This window comes from Siniperca chuatsi, linkage group LG1 (genome assembly GCF_020085105.1).
Source record: "Siniperca chuatsi isolate FFG_IHB_CAS linkage group LG1, ASM2008510v1, whole genome shotgun sequence".
NCBI classification, from domain to species: domain Eukaryota; kingdom Metazoa; phylum Chordata; class Actinopteri; order Centrarchiformes; family Sinipercidae; genus Siniperca; species Siniperca chuatsi.
Window position 1 is genome coordinate 21,253,186 of NC_058042.1, and position 25,042 is coordinate 21,278,227.

General features: G+C 39.2%; 1 protein-coding gene across 5 annotated transcripts; it reads right to left on the reverse strand.

Annotated features, from left to right (window-relative positions):
- Positions 1-8: 8 nt before the first annotated feature.
- On the reverse strand, positions 9-25,042 carry rufy2 (RUN and FYVE domain containing 2). 5 transcript variants are annotated; one of them, XM_044209226.1, is made up of 21 exons: positions 24,769-25,042; positions 22,507-22,880; positions 19,982-20,282; positions 17,267-17,440; positions 16,935-17,052; positions 15,719-15,820; positions 15,043-15,166; positions 13,656-13,720; positions 13,491-13,556; positions 12,504-12,573; positions 12,244-12,345; positions 11,898-12,014; positions 11,695-11,787; positions 10,603-10,677; positions 10,395-10,492; positions 4,374-4,493; positions 3,914-4,043; positions 3,648-3,742; positions 3,106-3,154; positions 2,827-2,907; positions 9-2,714 (listed from the first exon to the last, which is right to left on the reverse strand). In XM_044209226.1, exons 3-21 carry the CDS (start codon positions 20,274-20,276, stop codon positions 2,571-2,573), a joined length of 2,118 nt encoding a protein of 705 aa, XP_044065161.1. In that variant the 5' UTR covers positions 20,277-20,282; positions 22,507-22,880; positions 24,769-25,042; the 3' UTR covers positions 9-2,570. The 5 variants fall into 5 exon arrangements, with proteins under 5 accessions (XP_044065161.1, XP_044065177.1, XP_044065153.1 ...); XM_044209242.1 differs by lacking the exon at positions 19,982-20,282; XM_044209218.1 differs by lacking the exons at positions 22,507-22,880; positions 24,769-25,042 and adding an exon at positions 20,468-20,945.

Sequence of the window (25,042 nt, forward strand, 5' to 3'; positions counted from 1 at the left end):
ATGAAGGATTCTGTTTGTAACTTGATTTAATCAGAAACTGCTACACAGTTAAGGCAACATACTGTTGGCAACAGAGTTAATATTAAACTGGCAGGATTTAGTAAGCTAAAGGGCCACAGTGATTATCAACATTATGTATTTACAACATATAGCAACTGTACAAGTCCCATTGAAAGCTGGGCGATATATAAGAGCGACACTGTACAAAAACGCTTCAGGCCTGGGTGCAGTTCAAAAACATTTGCCTACTTAATGGTATGATAAATTGGTGAGTTTTTAAATATTTGAAACAAGAAAAACATTTCTTGAACTGAACCCAGGTCTGTTTTATCTCTTTATGGGAATGAATACTTCCAGTTCTTGAAAAGTCACAGGTTGTAAACATTGTATACAAGTACAAAACCAGAATGTGCAGTGAAACTCATATCATAACCCATCACCGAAGACCACGTACTTCAGTACAGTCATCAGCATTAGCACACACACCTCTAAATGTTGATTTATTTTTTTTTAGAACAAAACTGGTTTAGAGTTTCAAACTTTACCTCAGGAATGCAGCAGCAGTAAAATGTGGTTCTTCCATAATGTCAGATAACAACTAACTCAAACAAGTTCCCTTGACTTCAGAAAGTAAAAATGAATGTGCATAACACAAAATCAAATATAAATACTCAAATTAATCTGTATTACAGGCAATATATGATTGGCAAGTGTTCAAACATACTTTGTGGCTATGTTGTAAGAAGTGTGTAACACTAAAGTCTGTTCTTAACCACTAACTAGTCAGTGAAGTGGTCATGTTGTAAGCTAGCTGTCAGTGGTCTGTCAACATAAGAGCCAGTTAAGACAGACTGACACTGATTTAAATCAGTTACCAGAAATGACAGCATCTGTCTCTCTTCTTGGTCCTTGAAGCAGCATCCACTACATTAGTGTCTCCAACAAACAGTGACATGGCCTTAAATCTAGGCTGCTTGCTTGTAGTATAGGCTAGTGTTGCTGAATTATGTTATCTTCGATTCTCTACAGATCTCTGTAGTAATATAGGGCTCATTTTGGCAACATGAGAAGCACAAGTAGGTAATATTCATTGCATTTACACAAGCACAAATGGCACCAACACTGTTTCAACGAAACTAAAAACAGATTTTCAGTACCTTTTGAAAGCCACAGCCCCATGGGGAACTAGTCTAGTCTAGTGTCTGCAGAGCAAAATCTGCTTGGAGCAGTGAACGTTCCTGGAATTAGTTTGCAGAAAAGTCTTTGTCACATTGCACATCAAATATTCTGAGGAGGGCAGATCTGACCAGCAGGCCCTTTTTCATTCTGTACTGATTCTTGTCTGAACAGATGATGGCAGGTACAAAATATTCCCATGTTGCTCCTGTGAAATGACTGCAATTAAAACAGCAACAGAAATAAATGAGCCCTCTTTTATTTTATGACACAGTTCTGATCTCCTCCCAGCCAACTAAACAGAAATATATCAGTTTACTAAATACTAACCTCAAATATAAAGTTGGATTCAACCTGTCAACTTGATCTTTTGTGCCTGTGTAAATGCAGCCTAAGAGTTTGTGCTGATTTCACTCCACCTCTAAGGAGGGTGCTTTGGAGTCAGAAACAACAACAACAGTAACAAGGCCACTGTACTGTATGTGTAAATGACATAATCTCATCTGTTTGGCTATACACTTACTGTATACAGTTTGAGGCTTGACACATACATTGTTATATAATGATGCAGTATTACATACGACTGGAGGTTTGCTTCAGAAAAAAACATCTGCATTTAGCTGCAGCAGTGCTCATCACAGTGAAGTTTCACTTTCAGTTCATAGTAAAGTTGTTCCTCCTTTCTTAACCAAATTTTCTCTTCCCCCTAAACTTTATAGGGGAATATACCAAAACCTGACCTGCTGATCTGATCAGTATCAGTTTGTGCAGGCAACACAGCAGCATGGCTGCAGGTTCACCTCGATATATTCATACCTGTTATAGCTTTTAGAGTCTGTTTGGTGCTCTCAAAGCCTGGCCAGTGCAGCACTTGGATTGACTCATATACAGAAAAGACAGTTACGCTTTGCATGACTTCCTCTGTCAAGGTCACTGACATCTAGAGTTACTGGAAATAACTGTTTCATCTGTATAACTGTATAAAATAAAGCAAACCAAGGATTCTCACTCCTTCAATTTCCAACTTGTCTGTTATCAAGACATTTTGGCCCATGTTATAGTGGACTGATTGCCTCCTCCTCTCTGTCTGATTACAAAAGAAGATGTTTAAATGTTTTACACTGCAGAGCATCTGCAAAGGAAGTAGTGACATCAAATAAAAATGTGTCACAATGATGCAGACGTCCCTCATTTTGTCTGTGAGGGACTTTTTAAAACTGTAAATTAAGACAAATCAAATGTACTAAATGTTCATGCACACGGTCCATTTCTAGCAGCAAACACTGTGTTGAGATAAGTCGGGAGACAGATCTTACAGAGGACCGGAGGGTGGGGGATTAACGGGTCTGATCTCAGATTGTTTGAAGCAGTCACTACAGCAGTGTGGGGCTCCTTCACGTTGGATTGGAGGAGCATCGTTGGAGGAGGAGGGCGTGGCAGGTGTCACAGACTCTGACTGGTTTTGGTGAGGCGGGCAGAGGGAGCTCATTGTCAGAGCAGCTGTTACAGAAAATCTCCCCACAGTTCCTACAGTGGTGCTGGAGAGGGAGAGAGTTAGAACCACAATAACTAAATATTATTGTGTAGCGTTGGGATTACAGGTGCAAATTAGTCAGTCCTCTTTTTATTTCTCCTCATTTAAGGACTGACCTTTCGTCTTGAGATGGAGAACTCCTTCTCACACAGCTTGCAATGGCTGGCGTCCTTGTCCTTCAACCAAACCTGACCCCCCTGCAACAACATGTTACTCTGTAATTTTACATTATAGACATTACAAAACAACACAACATCCCTAAACCACAACCCACCTTGTTAATGACAGTATGCAGTACTAGATTTTTTTTTACTAATGTCTTAGCTAACTAAATACCTTAGTGATCGAGAGGGTTTAGATGCTATCTTTATCTCTGAAACTTACTGTTACTTTACCTGAAGAGCTTTGTTGGCTTCTTTGATGTCCTCAATCTTCATTTTGGATCTGATGACAAAAAGAATAAGACTAGGTTAAGGAAATCAGTACACTCAACCGCCACAGGTCATCAATCTTTTTTTGTTATCTTTCCTTCTGAGGTTCTCGGTTTCATTTCGGAGGGTTTCAGAAGCTTGTCTGACTTTCTGTAGAACTGTTAACTCTACTTGTCTGCACGAATGTAAATTATGTGATTTGATGTAAATGAGCTAAAACATGCAAAAACACTGGTATGATCCTCCATGATCTTAAGAATTTAAACATATTTTTTCCTGAAATTCATATGATGATGCAAACAACTGTACTCCTATTATAAACGTGTTTTAAAAGGGTTTTCTTTCCAAAAAAAACACACATACAAAGATTCCAACATTTAAAAATTACTTTTCAAATCTTACATTAGACATTTCATTTGGGTTTAGAGCCTATTCTCGGTCTCCATGTACTGCCTGTAAAAGCAGCTTCAATATGGTGCAGACATTTTTAATTAAAGCATACATACTCGCTTAGTTTGGAGCCTAATTCCTCGAGAGCTTGTTCTTGGTCCTCACAGATGGTCTTCAGCTGAATGTTTTCATCCTGGAGACGATGGAACTCCTGGAACAATAATAAAAAACACAAACACACACAACAGAGGACATGCATCAGATCAAATTAGATGATATTCTGCAAATGCTGGGTCACACACACACAAAGCCATACACATGTAACAAAACACACTGTACAGTATCATACACACGGTACATTTCTTTCTCTCCGTCTTTTTACCTTCTTTAGTCCGTTGATCTGCAGCGCCTCTGTGCTGAGCTGAGCCACTGTGTCCCTCTCTCTGTCTAGATCATTTTGTAACGTCTGCCTCCACTCCCTCTCTATCTTCAGGTCCGTCTCCAGCTGCTGGCTACAGACATGTACATACAACACCAGTAACAAGAATAAAGATGACAAACAGAGACAGAAAGGGATATACTGAGTAACACGTTATATTAGAACACACTGGTTTGTATACGTTTTAAATTTTTGTCTTGCTTTTTCAAGTCATAATCAACAAGAACTGTGTACTGAAGTCTGGTGTCTCCTAGCCAATTAAGTAAACTGCTGGCTTACCATGCTACACAGCTTATAGTGTAAATACTATGTTGTGTCTCTCTCTGAGCTCCACAGCTTCTCTAGATTAAGTGTTTGTATGTGCATGAATCAGTCAGTCTGTCTTTGGAGAGGTTTTGCTTACAGTTGCTTTTCTCTGTGTTCGATCTGTCGCTGCAGGCTGTCGGCCTTGTTGGCAAAGTCCAACTTGAAGCGCCTGGTTCCCTCCTCGGCTGACGTGCGGTGCCTCTCTGCCTCCTGTAATCTGCACCATTATAACCAGGGACAAACTCAGGACCATGGAGAGAAAAACTGGGGGGTGGGGGAAGAGGGAGAAAAGAACAGAGGAAGACGGGAAGGAGGATGCCGAGTAAGGGGGGAGGTTAGGGACTGAGGTTTCTGGGTGGAACCATGAAGGAGGGATGGCTGAGGATGGAGAAATGAAGAAGTTTGGGGTGAAGGATAGCGTTGTAATTTGCACTGTTACAACACCAGAGTAAAACTGAAAAGAGTTCAGTGAGAGTTGAATTGTGGGGTTCAAAACAGAAGGAATACAAAGGGGGGTGATGAGTCAAAATAAAGACGCATTACAAAACAATGAGGAAAAACTGAAAAAAAAAAAAGAGCTAACTGAATGCAGAGACAGAGTGAACTGGAGAGCAGCATCACCATGTTGCCTTTTCCATTGATACCTTACGTATTCACAACATTTTGAGATTGAAAAATGTGCCAATTTCATTGTTTTCCACCCATTATTGTACAGGGAGGAAACTTTCATGGCATGTCTTCGCGATATGAGGATTTTAATAAAGTTTTTGAACTTGTTGACCTCAGATACTCGGACAATGAGGAGGATAATCCCACAACACCCTGATTTACAGTAACTGTTGACTTAGAGCTTTATTACTCCTTAGAATCACATATTAAATGTTCCAGTGTCTATAAGTTAACAGCACTCTGAACATGGCCAAAAACTCAAACCACACCCAACACTTTCAAAACATCTAATTTTATTGATCACGGTGGTAAAAGACAGTAGTTGTGTTTTCAACAGCTGTACTGAGTGATTATTCTTCTACAAATTGAGAGGAGTTACAGTACTATGAACATGGAGTTAGAATAGGTAGAATGATTACTTCCTGATCTATCACAAAAGTCAATAAATATGCCAAGAAACACAACAACACATTCAAGTTCCCTTGACAGAAGCGCCAGAGGTTTACAGCTGTTCTTTACACTTGGCTCAGTTCTATCTGTTCTGCAGAAACAAAGCACATGTATTGAGCTAAAGCTGCTGGTCACACTGAGCTGTTTACATCTCCAGTTTAGGTGTATCTTCAGGAGGATAAAGAGCAAGAAAGAGGCAGTCTGTGTCCAAAATCACTCCCTTTTTACTGCAGAGTACACTATGTTTACTCTCCGCCATTTTATTTGAGTGTCCGAATTCTGAGTGTGAATGTATCCTCTATATGGTGCCCTCAAAAATGTCAACAATGGAACGAAAAAAATAGTGTCCCAATATTTTATGTCACCTATCAGTGACGATGCAAAATGACGATGGTTCATAAGTGTCAATTTACTGCTCACTATAGAGCAAACTACTGAGTATTATCAAGGGCCTGTCACGATAACTGTTTTTGTTGGACGATATATTGTCCCAGAAACACATGCGATAAATGATATTTGTAAATAATCATAATTTGATATAAGACCAATTTATGCCACTGATTATAAGCATAATCATGCAAGTACACCATTTCAATTAACTTATAATTCTTAAGAGTATTCAGACATTGGAATTGGGATGTGAAAAACAAAAAATAAAAACGTGTAGAATATATATAAATAAAAATCACACAACCAAAACAATAAATAAAATGGACTCTCGGGCCCTGTAAATAAAAATTGCACATATTAAATACACAGGGCTATAGAGAGTCATTCATTCTTTAACAGGCAATATAGTTATTGTAGGGAAAAACCTGCTGTATATTCTGGCATCATGTTGGGATAAAATGTTGGTGACATTCTTATGTAAAAAAAAAAAAAAAAAACACGCATGTAAACACAATGGGCAATATCGAGGTCAGCAACGATAAGTCGATTTCGTGACAGGCGATAATTACATATCGTATATTTCATATGATAACTCGATAACGGAATTATTGTGACAGGCCTAAAGGCAGTAGTGAGAGAGTGAGTAAGGGACTGATTTCAGACACAGCGAGGGTCATCACAGCCAGTCAGAAGCAGGTCAGGGGTGCAACACATGCAGAGCAAACTGGCAACAAATTAAAAGCAGGAGGCTGCACAAGCAAACTCCTGTCTGCTAAAACATCTGCAGTGAACACCACTGACTGACTGTGATGAAATGCAGGCAGCTGTAGAGACAAACATTTTCATGTTACTGCTCCTGCTTTATACCTAAACTGTGTCGGCTGCAATAAAGTAAAAAGACAGCCCAGCACAGAAACACAAGTTACTCAATAATCTCTGCAGAGCCAACATGGATGTCACTAAAGGACTGTATGAAAATTATTAGGGGGAGGGGAGTTCAGAAAAGGGGGAGGGTTACGCATTTTTTTCTTTTTGCTGAGGGGACAGTAGTCAAAATCTTTTCGGAGAGTGGCTACAGTGTCTTTAGTTATTTAGATATACATTATTCTGCATCTTAACAGAGAGCAGAACTACAGTAAAGTAAAATGTGTCAAACAAATGTGTCATATAAAGTGACAGTAAAAAATAAAGAATATCCAGAATATTCGGTAAACAAGACGCATCATTTTGCTATGTTTTCCATAATGTTGTTTATTTGTCTGAACTGTTAATTCCACTTATATTGCGCAATTTGGTAGCTATGTGAAAATTGTTATCCCATTAACATATTAAGGTTTAAATTGGAGTATACCATCTTACATTCTTTGTGCACTTTTCAGTTATTAATGGCAAAATGAATCAGACTAATCAAATATTACTAGATATTGTGGGAAGGGTTTTGTAGTTTTTCTCTTGATCAAGGGAAGGGTACAAAAAAAATATTAATAACGCTGTAAAGGGTCTTGCTTTTTAAAAAAGTGAAACAGAATGTTTAGCCCTTCCTCCCCACCCCAATAATCTTCATACAGTCCCTAAATACTACAGTGACTCAACTCCATTAACTAGTGGCTCTGGGTGTTGCCAGATAAAACCACTCAGTAGTTGTGATATGAGCGGAAAAGCCCACTATACTCATTCTAACTCAATGTGAACAATAACAACGACCCTATGATTACATCTGAGAGCCCAAACAGTCAAATATCTTACTTGACAGTGTTACTGCATATAAACGGACTACTGGAGACAGGAAGAATGTGTACCATATGTATGTGTTTGTCTGTGTGTGTGAGCACAGCTGAGCAAGTGAGTGAATAGATAAAGTAGTGTATGATTAATGCAAAATGTTTCTTCAGCATCTATTAAAGTATAACTGATATAATACTCAGGCAGTTCTCTGACCAGCGAAACCAGAACATTTAAAGGAAACTTGTGTTCGTTTAGCACAAACCCAACAAAGTTATCTGAGGGGGATTTAATTAAAGATCATGAAACATGTTGCAGTGGTCTCTATGAATCCCAGCACTCTGCTGATGATGATAATGTTTCAGTGACTTAAGCACCAAACCACGCAGTCTAGTTTCACCTGATTCTGTGGCTGCTCTCAGGCCATAAAACCATCTGAATATTGTGTGCAAAAAAACAGGAATGTTCCTTTAAGTTAAGTCCATTTATTCTGTCAGTCATAAGCAATCGTGTGTCTGCATGTGCAAGCATATGTGTGTGTTTGTCCTCAGAAGGAGATGTCCTTGACTAGCTTGTACTGGTGCTCTGTGTCTGTGCTGGCACACTTAACAAATGACATAGCAAGCGTTCTGGTCTGACTTAGCAGATCCTTATCACTGCACAGAGGAGCAGGGATTAAATCAGGGGGGAAAAATCGACACGTGGAGGTTTCAAGGGAGCAAAATGGATGGATGGATGATTGGATGGATGGTATAAAAGAGACGGGGAGAAGGAAAGAAAGAAAGGAAGGAAGAAAGGATGTCAATACATCAGTATTCTAAGTGTCCCCGGTTACACTGAACACTTTAAGTGACTTTTAACATCACAGGCAGAGCAGTAAGAATAAATAAAAGGCATCAAAACACAGAAATCTGATTTCAGGCTGCCAGGTTCCCACTGTAATGATTTATTCAGTCTGGAAATATTTCACTCCACAGTAAGTGAATGAGTAATGAGAAGAGGTGGGGAGGAGAAGCAGGGAAAGGTAATGTCAACAGATGAATACAGCTAGAGCAGACAAAAACTGGAATTTTCAGGTGAAGTGTGCACAGAACTATACTATCAACACAAGGGATTTAAGCCTGGAAAGCACCTACAGTAGTCATCACTATTTTGATCTCTCTAAAGTAGACAACATGTTAAATGTTACGGGGGAGACCGATCTCTTATTAGCTGGTAAATCATTTGATTTTAAACAGTAGCTCTGATCAGAACATGTTTAACTTTTCATAAGATTTTTCATCTACAACAACACAAAACTCCCATTGAAAATAACAAGTGTAACCGGGGTTTGCATGCTACCAGGCTACATAAACCTTCAGAGCAGCAAAAAACATTCACAACCAATCACAAATAGGATGGAACAGATTTAAACCAATGGGAGAGGGGAGGGGAGGGATGGACCATGTTGACTGGTAAACGATGGGTTGAGGAAGGATCGTAAGGCATCGATGAACCAATACACAGATTGTGGTACATTTTACTAGGAGGACTTAGCATGCGTGAAAATATCAGCAGTTTAATTTATTGGACATGATACATTTAGGATTGCAGGGTTTCCCCAAGGAAACTGTTTAGCAAATCCGGACGTATCTCGTCTTGTAATCGATTTATTTAGTAGGTGATGGCCTAAACAATAACAATAAATATACAGTATGGCATGTGAAATAGTGCCTCTGCTCTTTTCCCCTGAAGGTTAATGTTTTATTTCATGGACATATACAATTTTTATGATGTAAGTGGAGGTGGTCTGTATTCAGGCATTGGGAAAGTGACTTAAAGCATATTTTTGATAAATTTAGTAGAATTTATAAAATTTAACCTGTAGGGCAAATGCAAACCCATATCGTCTCTATCAAGTAAAAGCTTTATATCTTAAATTCTTAAAAGAAGCCTTTTGGAATAATGCAAAAAATTACAACTAAAACTTGAAAGGTTTTCACTGGACAATAACAATGTGCTATTTTGCTTCTACTTTGGACAGTGTGTTTATAATGTTAGATTTAACATGCAGTCACTTTTTAGTGTATCTATTTAAAAAGCTGCGGGCCACTGCCAACATGAAAAGGAATGAACGCACTTTTATTAAACAAAACCTTAGAAATCTTCAGGAAAAATATAAGAGGGAGCTATTTCACATAACAAAGGCCATGTATTTGATGACTGCGGCTATTGTTTAGACTGCCGTCTATTAACTAAACAGATCACAAAAATGGGACTCAGCTCAGCCGATGACAGAGACATCACACGTTGCAATGTCAGGTAAAAACTTTAATCATATCACTTCCATTTATAAGGTTTTATACTGTGGAACATTTTGTGTTTGCAGACACACAGAAGAAATAAGCTAGGATTAGACGACTAACCAATTTCCTGAAACTGTGATGAGGAAGAAGACTCAAATCATTTTTCACCATGCTTTCCCTCAGTTGTCTTCTGCATAGATTCACACTAGACCACCCAGAACTCTTAATAAATATGTACTTTTAAGTAATTATTAAAAATAACATAAAATAGTATCCATCTCTTATAGATCACCTGGTCTAGAAAACATGACGTTTGGTAATTTTGGGCTGACAACTCGTCCTTTTTTGTGATTCCTTATATCATTTTGGTTCAATGTCACAGTCAAAGCTGTTAAAAGGGTCTCAGGGACGTTCAACTTACATTGCCAAAGGGGGATTATTTATGTTTCGGTAAATCAAAGAAAGACTGTAGCTCAAAGATTTTAATAGAACAACGGAGAACCTGGTTTAGATTGAAGGAAGGACTGAGGAGACACATGGGACAAAGTGATTTTCCTGTTCTGGTTAGTGTGTGCTGTGCCTTTACAGGCAATCTATCTCACCTTTGCTCCAGCTGCTTCATGGTGGCAGTGATCTGATTGGTCTTCTCCTCCAGACGACTGATCATATTGTTCTTCTTCTTCATCTCGTCATCGGACGACTAACAAATGAGAATTACTGGCTGTCACAAGTAGTAGTAATAATTACTGTATATGTACTGTATGTGATAACAGAATGAGTGCAACCGGGTAAGGATGTGTGTGTTTGTACCTGCATCTTCTGGTACATTTCTACATTGATGGCTTTGACTTCATCCAGTTGGTGTCTCAGTCCGATCAGCGTGTCCTGGTGATAAAAAACAAAGATCAATCCTGTATTGCCTGTCGTGTTCACACTGTTTCTAGTTTCACTGTAATTTAGCATGCTCTTCTTTCATACATTTTTTATTAATCCGATCATTATTAATTCACTCATTTAACGACAATTTTTATTTTTTTGTGTATCTATTTGTCCACTCAATCATTTATTCACTGGGGGCCTGTACAAGTTTAAACACAGGACTACATACACACAGATAATTACTGGCCAGTTTTGGGGCTTAGTCATATATATATATATATATATATATATATATATATATATATATATATATATATATATATATATATAGCTAAGAGCTAAGAGCTAGCTAAGAGCTACCTGAAATATTGAAATATATTCAGGACAAACTGTATGTCGCAATGCATGATAACAATATTCCCATGTCACACGCCCAATGGTCCTGTGCAATAATGATGCTGACATTACTCTGACTGCTGATTCACCTGATGTTGTGGGTAATGATCCCAGCAGCCTCCTTACAAAGCTGTGATGATGCTGCTGCCATGGCAGCTGCTATATCTCAGAGCTTGGCAACAAATGTCAGCTGGTGGTGTTTATGTAGCAGAGTTCACATGTTGGTGGTGAGAGGCTTGATACCGGCAGGGAGACGGGCACAGGAGCTGGCAGGGCATTACTGCTCCATGTGAGCAAGTACAGGCTGGTGCTATATTTTTAATTTGTGGCCCCCAAAGGGCTTGTTATCACGTTGCTCCCTTGTTGTGACGACACTATGCCTGAAGAGCAACCGCATCATTCTTTGGATCTTCATTTTAACTATGTGTGTTGAAATATATCTCTCACAAATTACTGATTGGGCCTTTTTTTAAATCAATTTCCAGTGTCTGCATTGATTGAGCCTCACCATAAACAATCCTTATCATGCAATATATTAACCTGTGTCTCTATGAACATCGTTGATCTTCATGTTTTGTGATTTCAGCGCTTTTGTAAGTAGTCAAAAAGGAAGGCAGTGAAAATGACCTGTTTTTCATGAATATCTTTCTCCAGAAGTTTCATGGCCAGCTCCATTTCCTGTTTCATCGACACCTGGACTACCAACTCATTCTCCACATCCTAAAAATAAACATACATACATGCATAAAATCTGTTATTACACTGTCGCCATGTATACGTTACACACATTTTCTACACACAGACACACACACAAGGAGTCACAGTCTGACCTGTCTGAGCTGACACTCCTCCTTCAGTTGCCTTCGAGCTTCATTGTACATCTCATCCAAACCCTGACGAGACTGTTTGTATGTATCTCTCTCCACTGACACATCGCCTTGAGTTACCTGGATAAATAACATCAACAGGAAGAACATGTCAGCCACACCATGCATCAGTTTTATCCACTAGTAGACAGAGCTGGTAGAAATTGTTGGAATATTAAGGACTAGATCTACAGTCTTGGTTTGAGTTTTACCAAAACAGCCGATATAAAGACACCGATTCATGTTTCTGTGTGATTTCAGACAGCGATATATTTTTTAGTTTTGTGTTTGCACATGTGTGACTGTGTACCTCTAATTGTTGTTGTGTCTTCAGCAGAATAAGGCTGTTTTCACTCCTCAGCTGCTGGTTTTCTTCCTGCAGTTTGATGATGTTGTTCTTGGCTATGGCTAACTGCACACACAAACACAGAATAATCAGTAATAATCACTGGGAACAGTTTGACAGTAATGCATACACTGACTCTGTGATTTCAGTCATGATGTAGAGATGTGCTGACTTTCATGTTTAGCTTAAATCTAACATGCGGATATTTTGAGTGTGGGTCTCACCTCCTCTATGAGTTTAGAGTTGGACTTCTCTAGAGAGTCCACTCTGCCCTGAAGACCATGAACTGTGGAGCTAGACATACAATCACAGACAAACACAGAAGTTATAATCAACTTCTCTTCATTTTGAGTCTCACTGAATGTATTGTGCCAACATTTTTTTTCAGAATATGGGAATGGGATTGTGGTAGTTGTGTCACAATTTCACAGCTGAAGTGACGTGTAGGTTTTCCTTCATTTGATTAGATACTGCTGTTATCGTGTTTATGAGGTTTAATGGCATTCACAGGTTTAGAAGACTGAACTGTCGCACCAGAGACTGACATGCTTTTAATAACCACAGCACCAATAAGGTAGTGCCATGGTTAACTTAGCTTATGTTCAGAGACAGCTCATCAAGGATATTAACTGACATGTAATTTAAGGTCATGTCACATATTTGAGGTTTGTTCACAATAACCTTCCTAATTCATGGCTTTTAGCTCTATCGCAGCTGCAAAATGTAAAGAAAGATTCACTAAACTTATAATTCCATTTAAGGCAGCAGATCTATCCATGTTCATTTAAATGGTTTGTAAGAAAATAAAAAATTGAAAGAAGAAATGTGACTAACAGTCTGTGCTTTAATGAAACTGTCTGTATGGACAGATGGTGCAGAGTTGCACTTGTCAAACTACCAGACTGTTTCAAACCTCAACTGACTGATCATGTATTTTAACGTGCAATCAGCCTTCTGCCTTTGATTCAAGGCATCATAACACTACTCAAACATCAGACAGTCGACACATGTAAAGCAAAATGTAAAGTAGAATGACTGCCTGTCTCAATCAGCCACTGTTTATGTAAAAAATACACAACATTTTAAACACAGGACTTCCATTCCCTGAAATTTCCTTGAACTTCCTCGAAGTACACAACACCATCATCTCCAGGAATTCTGGGGAAAATTCTGCAAACAGGTCTGTTTCCACTAAAAAACAAACATCTTACTTCAGCTGTCGGTTCAGTTCCTCTACATAGTTCTTCTGATCCAAGATGGATGCTATCTGGCTATTCCTGTTGCAATGGAAACAGACATAAAACAGAGCATAACATGTAGGGGGCCTAAGAGACCCAGTGTATTAAATAAAGTGGAGAGACAATAAAAGATCATACCTCTCTTCACTCCTGTAATCATCAATGTCATTCTTCAAGTACATGGAGAAGTCGATCACCCCAACCTCAAATGAAAAAAACAAGATAAACTAATATCACTCAAAAGGAAGCATATTCTAAAGAGCAATGATTGCACAACCATTGATTTAATGAAATGAGTCATGCATTAAGTAGCAACCCACCACAACATTCACAAGAGTTGGTTACGCAAATTAAAACTCACGCAAAACAAACAAAACGCTTACTGTAAAGGTGACAGTATACAATTAATATCCAATGCTGTCCAATGTGTGTCTGCATAACTAATAGCACTAATCTGTCTGTTAACCACACACATGGGTAGAAACTACCACAGTCCACCATGGAGTTACAGTCCAAAAAATAGTCGATTAATCAATTAGTCGATAGACAGAAAAATAAGTGGCAACCATTTGATAATCAATTCATTGTTTCTATAATTTTTCAAGTTAAAAAAGTCAAATATTCTCTGGTTCCAGCCTCTCAAAAGTGAGGAATTTCTGCTGTTCTCTGTTGTAACGTGAATATATTTGGGTTTTGGACTTTTGGTCGAACAAAACACTCACAGACAACTGAGAATGTCACCTTGGGCTCTGGGAAGTTGCGCTGGATATTTTTTCCACTATTTTTTGACATTTTATAGTCTAACAATTTATCGGGAAAAAAATTATAGATTAATCGTTAGTTGCAGGCCTAAAAAGTAGTAACCAAATATGATAGGTTATTCCAAATTCTTAATTCCTGAATTATTTATCTAAAACACTATATAGGAATCCCAAATGTTTTGTGGCACTGTTTTTATTTTATTTCATAATCGTGTCTTCAGGGATGGAATCAGACCTCATTTACACCTGCCATTAAAGGTAAAGTGTGGGTGGTAAGCTGCATAATGGCTCATCTTGTGATCAGAGAATGGCGGGATCTAAACAAAGACAATTCCACATTGCTTCACATTACAAGTACAAGTATCAGTCTGTGCAGGGCGTTTCCATTGGTGAGAAAATGTGTTTGCACTCAGGACAAAGTCTACACGCATGGAGTAGAAACATGACACAACAGCGTCTGCTCTCCATCTGTCTGATGCCAAGATATAGTGACGAAACAGACAAAACTGGTTCATGTCAACTAAGTAGGCACAGGAAGTGGACATAAGTCAGACATTTATTTTTCTACTTAATATGGTGCAATCCAATCATAGAGAGAACAGAATGGAGAGTATAATGCAAACCAGCTGTACACCGGCTGTAATGCAACCACATCATCAGATTTGTTAGACAGCATACCCACATTAAGCCCACATTTTAATGTCTGGTCTAAATGTGTTTCGTTTAGTCAAATGGTCTAAATACTGTCTCAGAGCAGTGGTTACCTGAGAGTCCAGGTCCTCGCCTTTGACACAAAGATTAGCATCAATGACGTTCAGGCCCACCAACAGGCCCACTATCACTGCTCCCTCCTCCTCCAGCATCAGCGCCGAATTCTCATAGAAATCACTGTGGTGGAAGATAAAGCACATTCTCAAACACTGAAGGGAGCTCTAGTAAAAGAAAAAGGGAGTGGCTTTATTTTAATGTTTTAGCTCTGTAGTGTTGTTCCTGTGCATGTGTTAGTACAAGCTTTAATTTACGACATCAAATTACGTTCTGGGTACTATCAATTACTATTATTACTACTATTAACTGCTGGATTTGTGCACAGACTTCTCATTAAAATACTGAATTTAATTTATTTATCTATTTATTTAAATACTATTTTATTTCATCATTATTATAAATTAATAAAAAAATTTTGTTGATATCTCAAACTTGTAAACATGACTAACTTAATGGAATTAGTTGACAATAAGAAAAATGTAGAATATCAAGGGCCTGATTTATCAATGAAGAATTGTTACAATTTCACTTTCATAGCTAAAGTTAAATTAGTTATCTAAAGGTAAATATTAAAGGTATAATTTTCTAAACAAGTCAGATTTACCTATTGTACATCATACATCTTCTTTGTGTGTGCCGCCATGTGTACATACAGTATGTGTATGTGTGTACCTGAGCAGGTCTTTTCTGGTGATGAGGAGTCGTAGGTAATCGGCCAGCCGCTTCTGCATGAGAGCCAGACGCAGCCAAGCTCTTGCCCTGCCTAATGGAGTCCTAGAAAACACACACACACAGGTGATTAGATTAGATTATAGGAGGTTTTGAGGGTGTAAGACTGGTGGCACTGGGGCATCTTTAGATTGGTCTTTGTTTTGTTTTCTTGTTTAGATGTAGTTAGGTTCTCATTTGTGTTCCTTAATGTTTATTGCAGTCAATGGTTACATGGGCTTATCTAATTAACTGCTCCTTCTTTTCAAGACTTCAATCCGAATGTTTCATTTTGCCTCTGTGGCATCTCAGCAACTAAAACTGTGTTATCTAACCTACTATCTAACTAAAACTAGCTACCTCTTGGGTCTGTACTTATGTTGCAAAAACGCTGCTCTGCTACATGTCTGTTGGTCTGACTCAGCACCACCAAAGGAAACAGACTCTGTTCTCTATCTAAAACAACACATCTGTTCCCCATTTTTCTGCATCAGACAAGACCTGAATATTACTCACTTGATTCCCTGCCTGGAAGCTCTACTATGTAGTGACTGATAACAAAGTAAAGCATGACATGGAAATCATGTACATGAATGAGAGTGAGCAGGAGCCTGCTTGCAAATTACTGTAAAACTTTAACTAAAAGCCGAGCCCTGATTAAATGCTGAGTCCCTTTTACTGGCTGGGTGTGGCTACACGTTTTGTTAGTCCACACAGAAGGGGTCTCACTCCCAGAAGGAACAATAGCAGACATTGAGGATGGTTACAAGTACCTTGGAATACCACAGGCAAATGGCACCACTACTGATTTTGCTTTTAAAAAGGTGCCTATTGCCCACAACTGACGTAGTCTTAACCCTGAGTCTTTCTAACTCTTAAGTGCTTGTCACATCTTTGGAAAATGTGTCTATACTGGCTCTAAGAGTTACAAAGAGAATAATAACAATAATAATAATAAAGAAGTAGAGAAATAGTGACAAGGGAGAAGTGAGGCAGCAGCAAGAGGAAAGGTGAAGTGAAAGTAAATCACACTCAGGTATTTCCCTGCTCTGGCTCAGGTCACAGTCTCATGTTTCTGGTGTGTGTGGTAGTGCTGTGGCTCATGTTCCTCCAGCATGATGTTAGGTTAAGTTGTGTGTAAGCACACACGTGTGTGTGTGTACATAAATGTAGTCCTTACTTAAGTCCAGGCAGGTCTCGTACAGAGGCTGAGATCTCTGCGGCTTCAGGACACAGTTTCTCCACCAGCTCCAGAGGACCCCAGAGAGATTTGTTAAAGCCCAGAAAGGACTTCTTCACTGGAGAGAGAAAGAGGAAGGGAGACTTCTGTCAGACACACACACACACACACACACACACTGCTGTATGAAAATCTAGCAATTACATCTTTTATGAAGGAAGCAAACACAAATACAATTGTGCAGCTTAGACACAGAATTTTAAAAAGTTGGGAGGTTGCAGATATATCAGCACCCATACCTGACACCATTTAAAACAGTCTCTCATTCTTACCTCTGAGGCCATGTTTGAGGCAGTGCTCCATGACAACAAAGAACTGCTGGAGAGGTGGGTAGTCAGAGTCCAGTGTTCGTCCAAAGCTCAGAGCCGACTCGATCAGCCCTTTAATACTCAACTTGGCCATGTTCAGCAGGTTGGCTCGTTCCATCGCCATGGGGTCTCGCAGGGCTGCAGGACAAAAGCCACACATAAACACCTTACTTAAAATATGCTTAAAATACCCATGTGGTGTGGTCACACAACGATATAAACGATCATCATCTATAAATGATCATTATTTATGCATGGTATGAAAGCTTTTTATTATACAAAAATTTTGACTTTGATTGAAATTAATATTGAATCAATTACATTTTTCAAATTAGTGACATGTAATAAATTCATCATCTCAAGAAAACCATGATGAGTTGAATTTGGGTACTTTGATGGTACAAAACTACACAGGTTGTGTACAAACAGTGTAAAACGATTGCTATTCAGTGGCAATACCCCAGCATGGGCTGCATAATAAAAAAGACAATATTTAATAAAATTCAATATATTATTACTTATTTACATATAGAATGCAGATACAAATTAAAGCCTAGTCCTCTGTCTCACAACTGCTAAGGACTTCATTTGATGAATAATTATATCCAGTCATTTCTATCTGAGGGAAAAACAACTGAGTCAGCCAAGTTAATGTCTTACAACTGGTCATTATCAGAAACATGCTTACTATAGGGAGGTACAGTAAATGTCAGTGCAGTCACACACAGCAATAGATAGTATGTAAAAAGTGCCACAATCCAAGAGGGAAACCCTAACAGATCAGAATTTCTATGATAAATCAGAATTACATTACATTTCACTGAGATGGTGCTTTATATGATTACATGTACAAATAAACTTGATTGATTGAAATCTGTGAACAAAGTATAATCACTCTCCCAAAGATGGAAATTATAAATTAGCTTCGAAATAACTGTGTAGACACTCAGTAGCTACATTTTTCTAACTTTGATAGATATTTGTCTTGTTTGCTGCTGTTTAGATAATATAACTGTGCCTTACAGTAGCAAGTCCAGAGTGCCAATGCTGCTGCATCTGCACATCCCACAGAGGCATGCTTTTAAATGCTCTACACATGGACCCTCTGGGTTAATGTGTAGCCAAACACCAGAACAGGACAGAACAATGTCAAGTGAACACGTACAGATGTTGCCTAGCAATGTAGGAGACATTTAATTGCCCCAGCAGGTTGGCCCGGAGACAGAGACACTGACAAATCAACAGATGATTTCTTGGGATCAGCATGACTGTTGGATGCTTAGGGCAGTGAGCCCTGAGGGTCACCATGTGACTTCTACTAAAGTACATCAAGCACTAAGGTGTCTGGATGTTTCAATAGTGATTTGAGTTTTATGCAAGTATGGGGATTTTAAATTGTCCTTAAAAAGGTCATTGTCCTAAATTGTTTTCCTGTGTTCTTGTTAAAAGATCAGGACTGAATGCCTGAAACAATTGTCAGTTGTTTAAATGATTCAGATTTTACATAATTCAAATGCAAGTCTGTGATGGACACCTGAAATCTGTCTGAAACTAAATATAGTTGTGAATGTGTGGGGATTTCTACAGACAGACAGACAGACACTGGCTGATGGGCACACTGACGGAGAAAAAATAGAGCCAAGTGCTCTGCTGAAACGACAGGAGATGATTATCGACCAGAAAATTAACCAGCGACTATTATGATAACTGATTAATAGATATAATATGATTCATTTGTCAAGCAAAAAATGCCAAACCTGTGCAACCTCTTAAATGTGAGTATTTGCTGCTTTTCTCTGTTTTATAAAACTGTCAAAATTTAACATATTTGGGTTTTGAACTGTGAGTCGGACAAAACAAGACATTTGAAGGCATCTCCTTGGGCTCTAGACAATCATTAGTGATGGACAATATATATATATATATATATATATATATATATATATATATATATATATATATATTTTTACAATTTTCTGACATTTTATGGACAAAAAGATTAATCGATTAATCAAGAAAATAATCAACAGATTAATCGATGATGAAAAACTTGTTAGTTGCAGCCGCACTTGCATATAATACAAAGTTACTGACTTTGTAGTATTATCAAGGCAGCAAACACATACAGACAACACCAAATCAACACAGTGCACAAAACACGGTGATAACTTTCAAGGAAAAAAGAAAGACAGAACATTTTTTCCATTTGCATCAGTGCAGCATGTGATGCTCCAGGCAGTCAAGTTGTGTGGTGGTATAAAACAACAGCAGCACAGCTACAGTACCACTGCTAACAGTAACAGAAGAAGATGTACCATAAAAGCAAGAGAACAGCACTGATCCGTGAAAAATCAATTGGCCACACACAGTGGGTGGTGAGGTAATGTTAGCTATGAAAGAGAGAGGAGGAGATGCACCATGTTAGATAACACTGGTACATCTACACACACCAGCTGAAACTATTAACTGTGCTTCAATTAATTGGCAACTGACTGAAGGATTGATTGTTCCTGAACATCTCAGGGGGAAATTGTTTTGTGTAAATAAAGTGATAAGCACAGTGTTAGGTCACACTCCTTCATGTGTCCCTGAAATAATCAGTTATTATTATCACACACACACACCTCCACTCCGCTCCCTTCAGGAACCCCACGCCCCCTGATGCTGATAATACTCTACCTTGGACGGTCCAGTCCCCGGGCAGAGAAGTCCTGTGCTCCGACACTTTGGGCAGGACGTGAATGCTCCCTGAAATGGTCTCGGATGCTTTCCTGGCCAAAGCGAAGATAGGAGCCTGCCATCGCCCGTCTCCACCACCACCTCCTCCTCTCACTGTGCTGCTACTGATAGCTTTATCCCCAACACCAGATTTCTCCTCCTGCAGCCTCAAAATCCCAAACACCTGAGCTTTCTCCTTGCTGCTGTCTGCTTCAGACAGAGCCAGGTCGTGCTCTGCGGGCGATGCCATGTTCATGTACCTCTGAAATGATTATAGCTAGTGTTGATCGGAGCGAAAACAGCCAGATTCATACGGTTTGCTAACCGTTAGCGAGCTAGCTTTGATGTACAATTCACCCGGTGACCATTATGACAACCGTAGCATAAAAATACCTGTGATACCACCGGCCACAGAAATGACAGGACTAGCTAGAGTCAAAAACCAACCGTCGTAACGTCCCCGGACTGTCAAACGTAGGCGTCGGTCTACATGGTGGACGTTAGCAGCGGCGGCGCGGACAGCTGCTCCTCGGGATACAAGTATTTCCGTACATCGCGGTGTTATAAAGATTTGTTTACACCCAGCAGACCTAACCGATAGTTGATTTCTGACAGTGCCGCTGCACCCTCTGGAGGGGCGGTGTCAAAAGGCTCACAAGACGCACAAAAGGCAGCACTACGTAATGATTTTAGTGTCTGCTGTGTTGTGGACGTGCCGCCCCCTGCTGCTGGAAGTGAGAACTGCACGGCCGCCTCCAGGTAGAGGATGTTACTGTGTGTGCGCGTGTCCGTGTAGGGGGACATAGAGGCTCGGTGACAGACGGCCAAGCCAAATATTCAGATGTGTGACTAAAGAATAGAGTCTGAGGCCACTGAGGTCAGTAATATTTCTGCAGTGGTGGAATGTAACTAAGTACATTTACTCAAGTACTGTACTTAAGTACACATTTGAGGTACTTGTACTTTACTTGAGTACTTACATTTTATTCTGCTTTATACTTCTACTTCACAACTATTCAGAGGGAAATATTGTAGTTTTTACTCCACTACATTATTTTGACAGTTATAGTTACAAATTAAGACATATGATCATCTTATAAAATATGATGCATTGTTACAGATTAAACTACCAAACAGTATAGAAAACAGCTCATATTAGCTCCAACAATTAAAACAGTAAAAATTCTACTTAAATGCTGTGATTTCTTTAAAAGCTCAAAACATATTTACAGTGTTTGGTTGGTGGCTTGTCCATTATTTCTTAGGTGGGTGGGGTTCTGCTGGGGGAATTTGGACTCATGACCCCAGTATTTACAACGTCCTGGCTACAGCCCTACTGTTAAACCCACAGTGGAAACTTCTTAAACAGAGAATTCAGTAGAATTTAGAAGCATATCAGTGGAAACAATAAACACCCACACAGCCACCAGTAAAGAGGAGGAAGAAGCAGATGAAGAGAATAAGGGTAGGCTTGATTAAGGTTTCAAGTGACACAAGCATACTACATGAAATGTATGGCTGCAACTAATGATTATTTTAATTATCATTTAATCTGTTGATTATTTCCTCCATTATTCACCTTATTATTTTAGTCTATAAAATGTCATAAAATTGTGAAAATTGTCCATCACCAGAGGCCAATGTGACGTCTTTAAAGGCTTGTTTTGCTTGACCAGCAGTCTAAAACCCAAAGATATTCAGTTTACTATTATAGGGACTAAAAAAAACAGCAAATATTCACATTTGTCAAAGCTGGAACCAATGAATTTGCTTAAAAACTGACTTAAATTATTAATCCATTATCCAAATAATCGTGGAATACTATTAGAGTATCAAGAACTGTCATTTTCTTAACCAAGTTTTAGCAATACATGAATAATTCACAACCTTTAATGTTGTCGTGGATTATGCTAAAGCTTGTCAGAATATAAAGGAACCCGCACTGTCCTGATTGATTAGTGACTTGTTTAAATGTGATGGGTTATTGTAAGAGTCAGCTTCAAAGGTGCTCTTTATTAACTTTCACTGACATTAGTCCGAAGGAAAACATATACATTACTGTATATCTATATTGTATTTCTATAAGGGTTAAACTGGATTTTTCAGCTTTAATGTTTTACAACAGACAGGAGTGAACTGCAGACAGGAGGGATGCTTTTGGCTGCTAATGCATTTACGTTTACTTCTGGGGGCTCATTCTTGACTCATGGAAAGTAAAGGTATTGGTAAAGGTATTATCTGTTGTGAAGTGAGTTGGCATTGTAAGTGGGTGGTTTTCCTAAACCTTAATCAAGTTGTTTTAGTCACTCTTGCAGAACTTCACCAGTCATATTCTAAACCTTATTTGTTTTAGTGCAGTGATATGAATCTACTGATTGATATGGAACTGTTGTTCGTAAGTCATTACAAGAACATTGTATGAGACCAGATTTGATGGGAGTTGTAATAGATAAGGTCATTCATTCAAACTGCACTTGCCAACCTACCTTGGCTGTAGGCTAACCGCTCCATACTCTCACTGTGAGTGATGCCCCAGCGGTGGAGGCTCTGAGGGGAATACATGGTAAGTGGCACTCTCCTCTGCCCACTGCCTTGTTGCAAAGAAGATGGTAAATTAAGCAGATCCCTGAGTCCTGAAGTGGCTTGCTCTGGTCTGGTTTCTGTTGAGCTGGTACCACACGGTCAAGTTTCCTTGGATTTTCTGATTCCCTGGAACCAGACGACCCTCCCTCCTCAACTACAGTGGACTGTTTTGGCTGTAATATGGTGTGTTCGCGTTTGGTCAGGTTAGGTCACAGTCTCAGGATGTGCTGGGCCTCTGCTGAGCTGAGCAGGACAGACTGGGACAGTGGAGACAGACCTAAGAGCGTAAAAACAAAAGTCATCATCAGCACACAGGGAATGCAAATGTTTTTGGTATATATGCTCTTGTCCTCTGTACACAAAACAAGGATAACTTCAAGGATTACATTGCTAGACATCCCAGCTTTGTTAAATGGCACAACATCCCTGGCTGGACACAAGCCAGGTTCAGGTGGTACGCAACCGCTGGCCCACCAGGATGCCCAGATGCACACAATTTTGAGATGGACAAGAATTTTGAAAAACAACTAACCATTATTTTATTTCAAGCCTGGTTCCAGACGTAGAATGAATGAATAAAATAAAACTAAATGGCTACCCAGTCTGATTATCAGGCTACTGCATTGCCTCAAAATGTACTTGTGTAATATAGACTCAAAGTTTAGTCGCTGTCTGTAGTCTCAAACCGTTACATCTTCCTCCCATTCCGCCTCACTGATTCAAACAAACAACACTCACACTTGTGCCACAGGGTGAGACCTTTCATTGTCATAAATAATATATGCCAAAAGGTTCTTCCCTCAGATATTCTACTCAATTCTAATAAATCTTGATTTAATTTTAAAATAGTACAGTTACCACCAAAACTGACTCATTTTTTTACCGCATAGAAGGAGTTACCTTTTCTTTGATTAGTAGCTTATGAAAAAAGCATCCAGTGGGCTTCCACCTCACCATAGTATGGATATAAAAGCCTCCAACCACAACAACGGAAGAATGTTAGATCAATTACAACACACAGCAAGAAAAACTGTTGCAGCATGGAGGCTACAGTAAACTGCATTACAAAGTCCACTGGTATTTTTCCTCTCTTGTTCTTCTTCTCTTTCTCTGTTTGCCATACTCTCTCTCTCTCTCTCTAATAGCTCAGGGCTGACCAGGGATCATATGACCGGTTTCTTGCAGATCCGTACACTCCTTAGCTGATTGAATACTGCCTGTGTTGATTTTCTGAATGGCTGCTTCTCAGTCCAGTCAGCAGAAAATTCATAATCATTCTGCTGCTGCCTTGATGTTGATGTCCTTTTATTTCTTGTTTCTTTCTCTGTTGACCTGACTGCCTCGCATGCGATTTCTCTGTATCTGTATGCCTTTATATCCCCGACTGTTTGACTTGACTTCTTGTTTTACTCTGCTACCTGTTTGCATCCCTATCAACATCACAAGAGTCACTATCAAAAAATGTGTACGCCTGTTAATCTTTTTGTCTTTCTGCAGGTTTGATAGCCTGTGCTTTTGTGAGGCAGCTCATACAGTTTGCCAACAAACAACTATGCGTCAGAATTTGATTTAATGAGAAAAAGAAAAAAAAATGCATAACCATGTATATATCTAGCATTCAGAATCTGATACATGCAGTCTTCATAGGAGTTCATTCTGATTTCACATCAGAAGTAAACATGACACAGGCTGTTTTTCAGTCATCTCTTTCCTTCCGCCCTCCATCCTCGTCTCTCTGCTCTCCCATCATCTCTGAACCACACCTAAACAAACACACCACTGAACACCACTTCCAGAGTGGTATGTTTATACCATATGACCATGTTAATCACTGTAGGAACACACCCTTCCACATGACAGCAGGAGCAACCAATCAGCAGTCTTCAGTGGCACCTCTTCCCACCAACAGGGGTTGGCCAGCCTTTCATTCTGCAGCAGTGCTATGCTCACAGATTCTGATACAGTGATTTATTAATCATTTTGATTAGCAGGAAACAACAACAGTGCTTATACTGTCCTATAATAGCAGAAGAGATGAGGAGTACATTTTACAAAGTAGAAGACAAAAATTATCATCAGAACAGTAACATTAATTATACCAACTATATGTTTCACACCATCATCCCTTATGAACAGTATGTTATCATGTGATTATTGCATCTCACCTCAGGCAGTAGAAAGAAGAGAGTTGATCCTTTCTTTCTGCAGCTTCTCAATACTCAGTAGTCTGGTCCGAAAAAGGATAAGTGTATGTTCTGGTCCAATATGCAGAGTCTGAAGCAATGACTCGGGGGAAACAGTTCAAGATATCAAATCTAGAGGTGCTGCGAGGTTGTTAAATCAAAATAATCTTCTGTCGTTCTGAAGCAGAAAGCCGGTACACGCTCTGGAGACATCACTGACAGAAACCACAACCATCACCCCACACAGCACCCAATG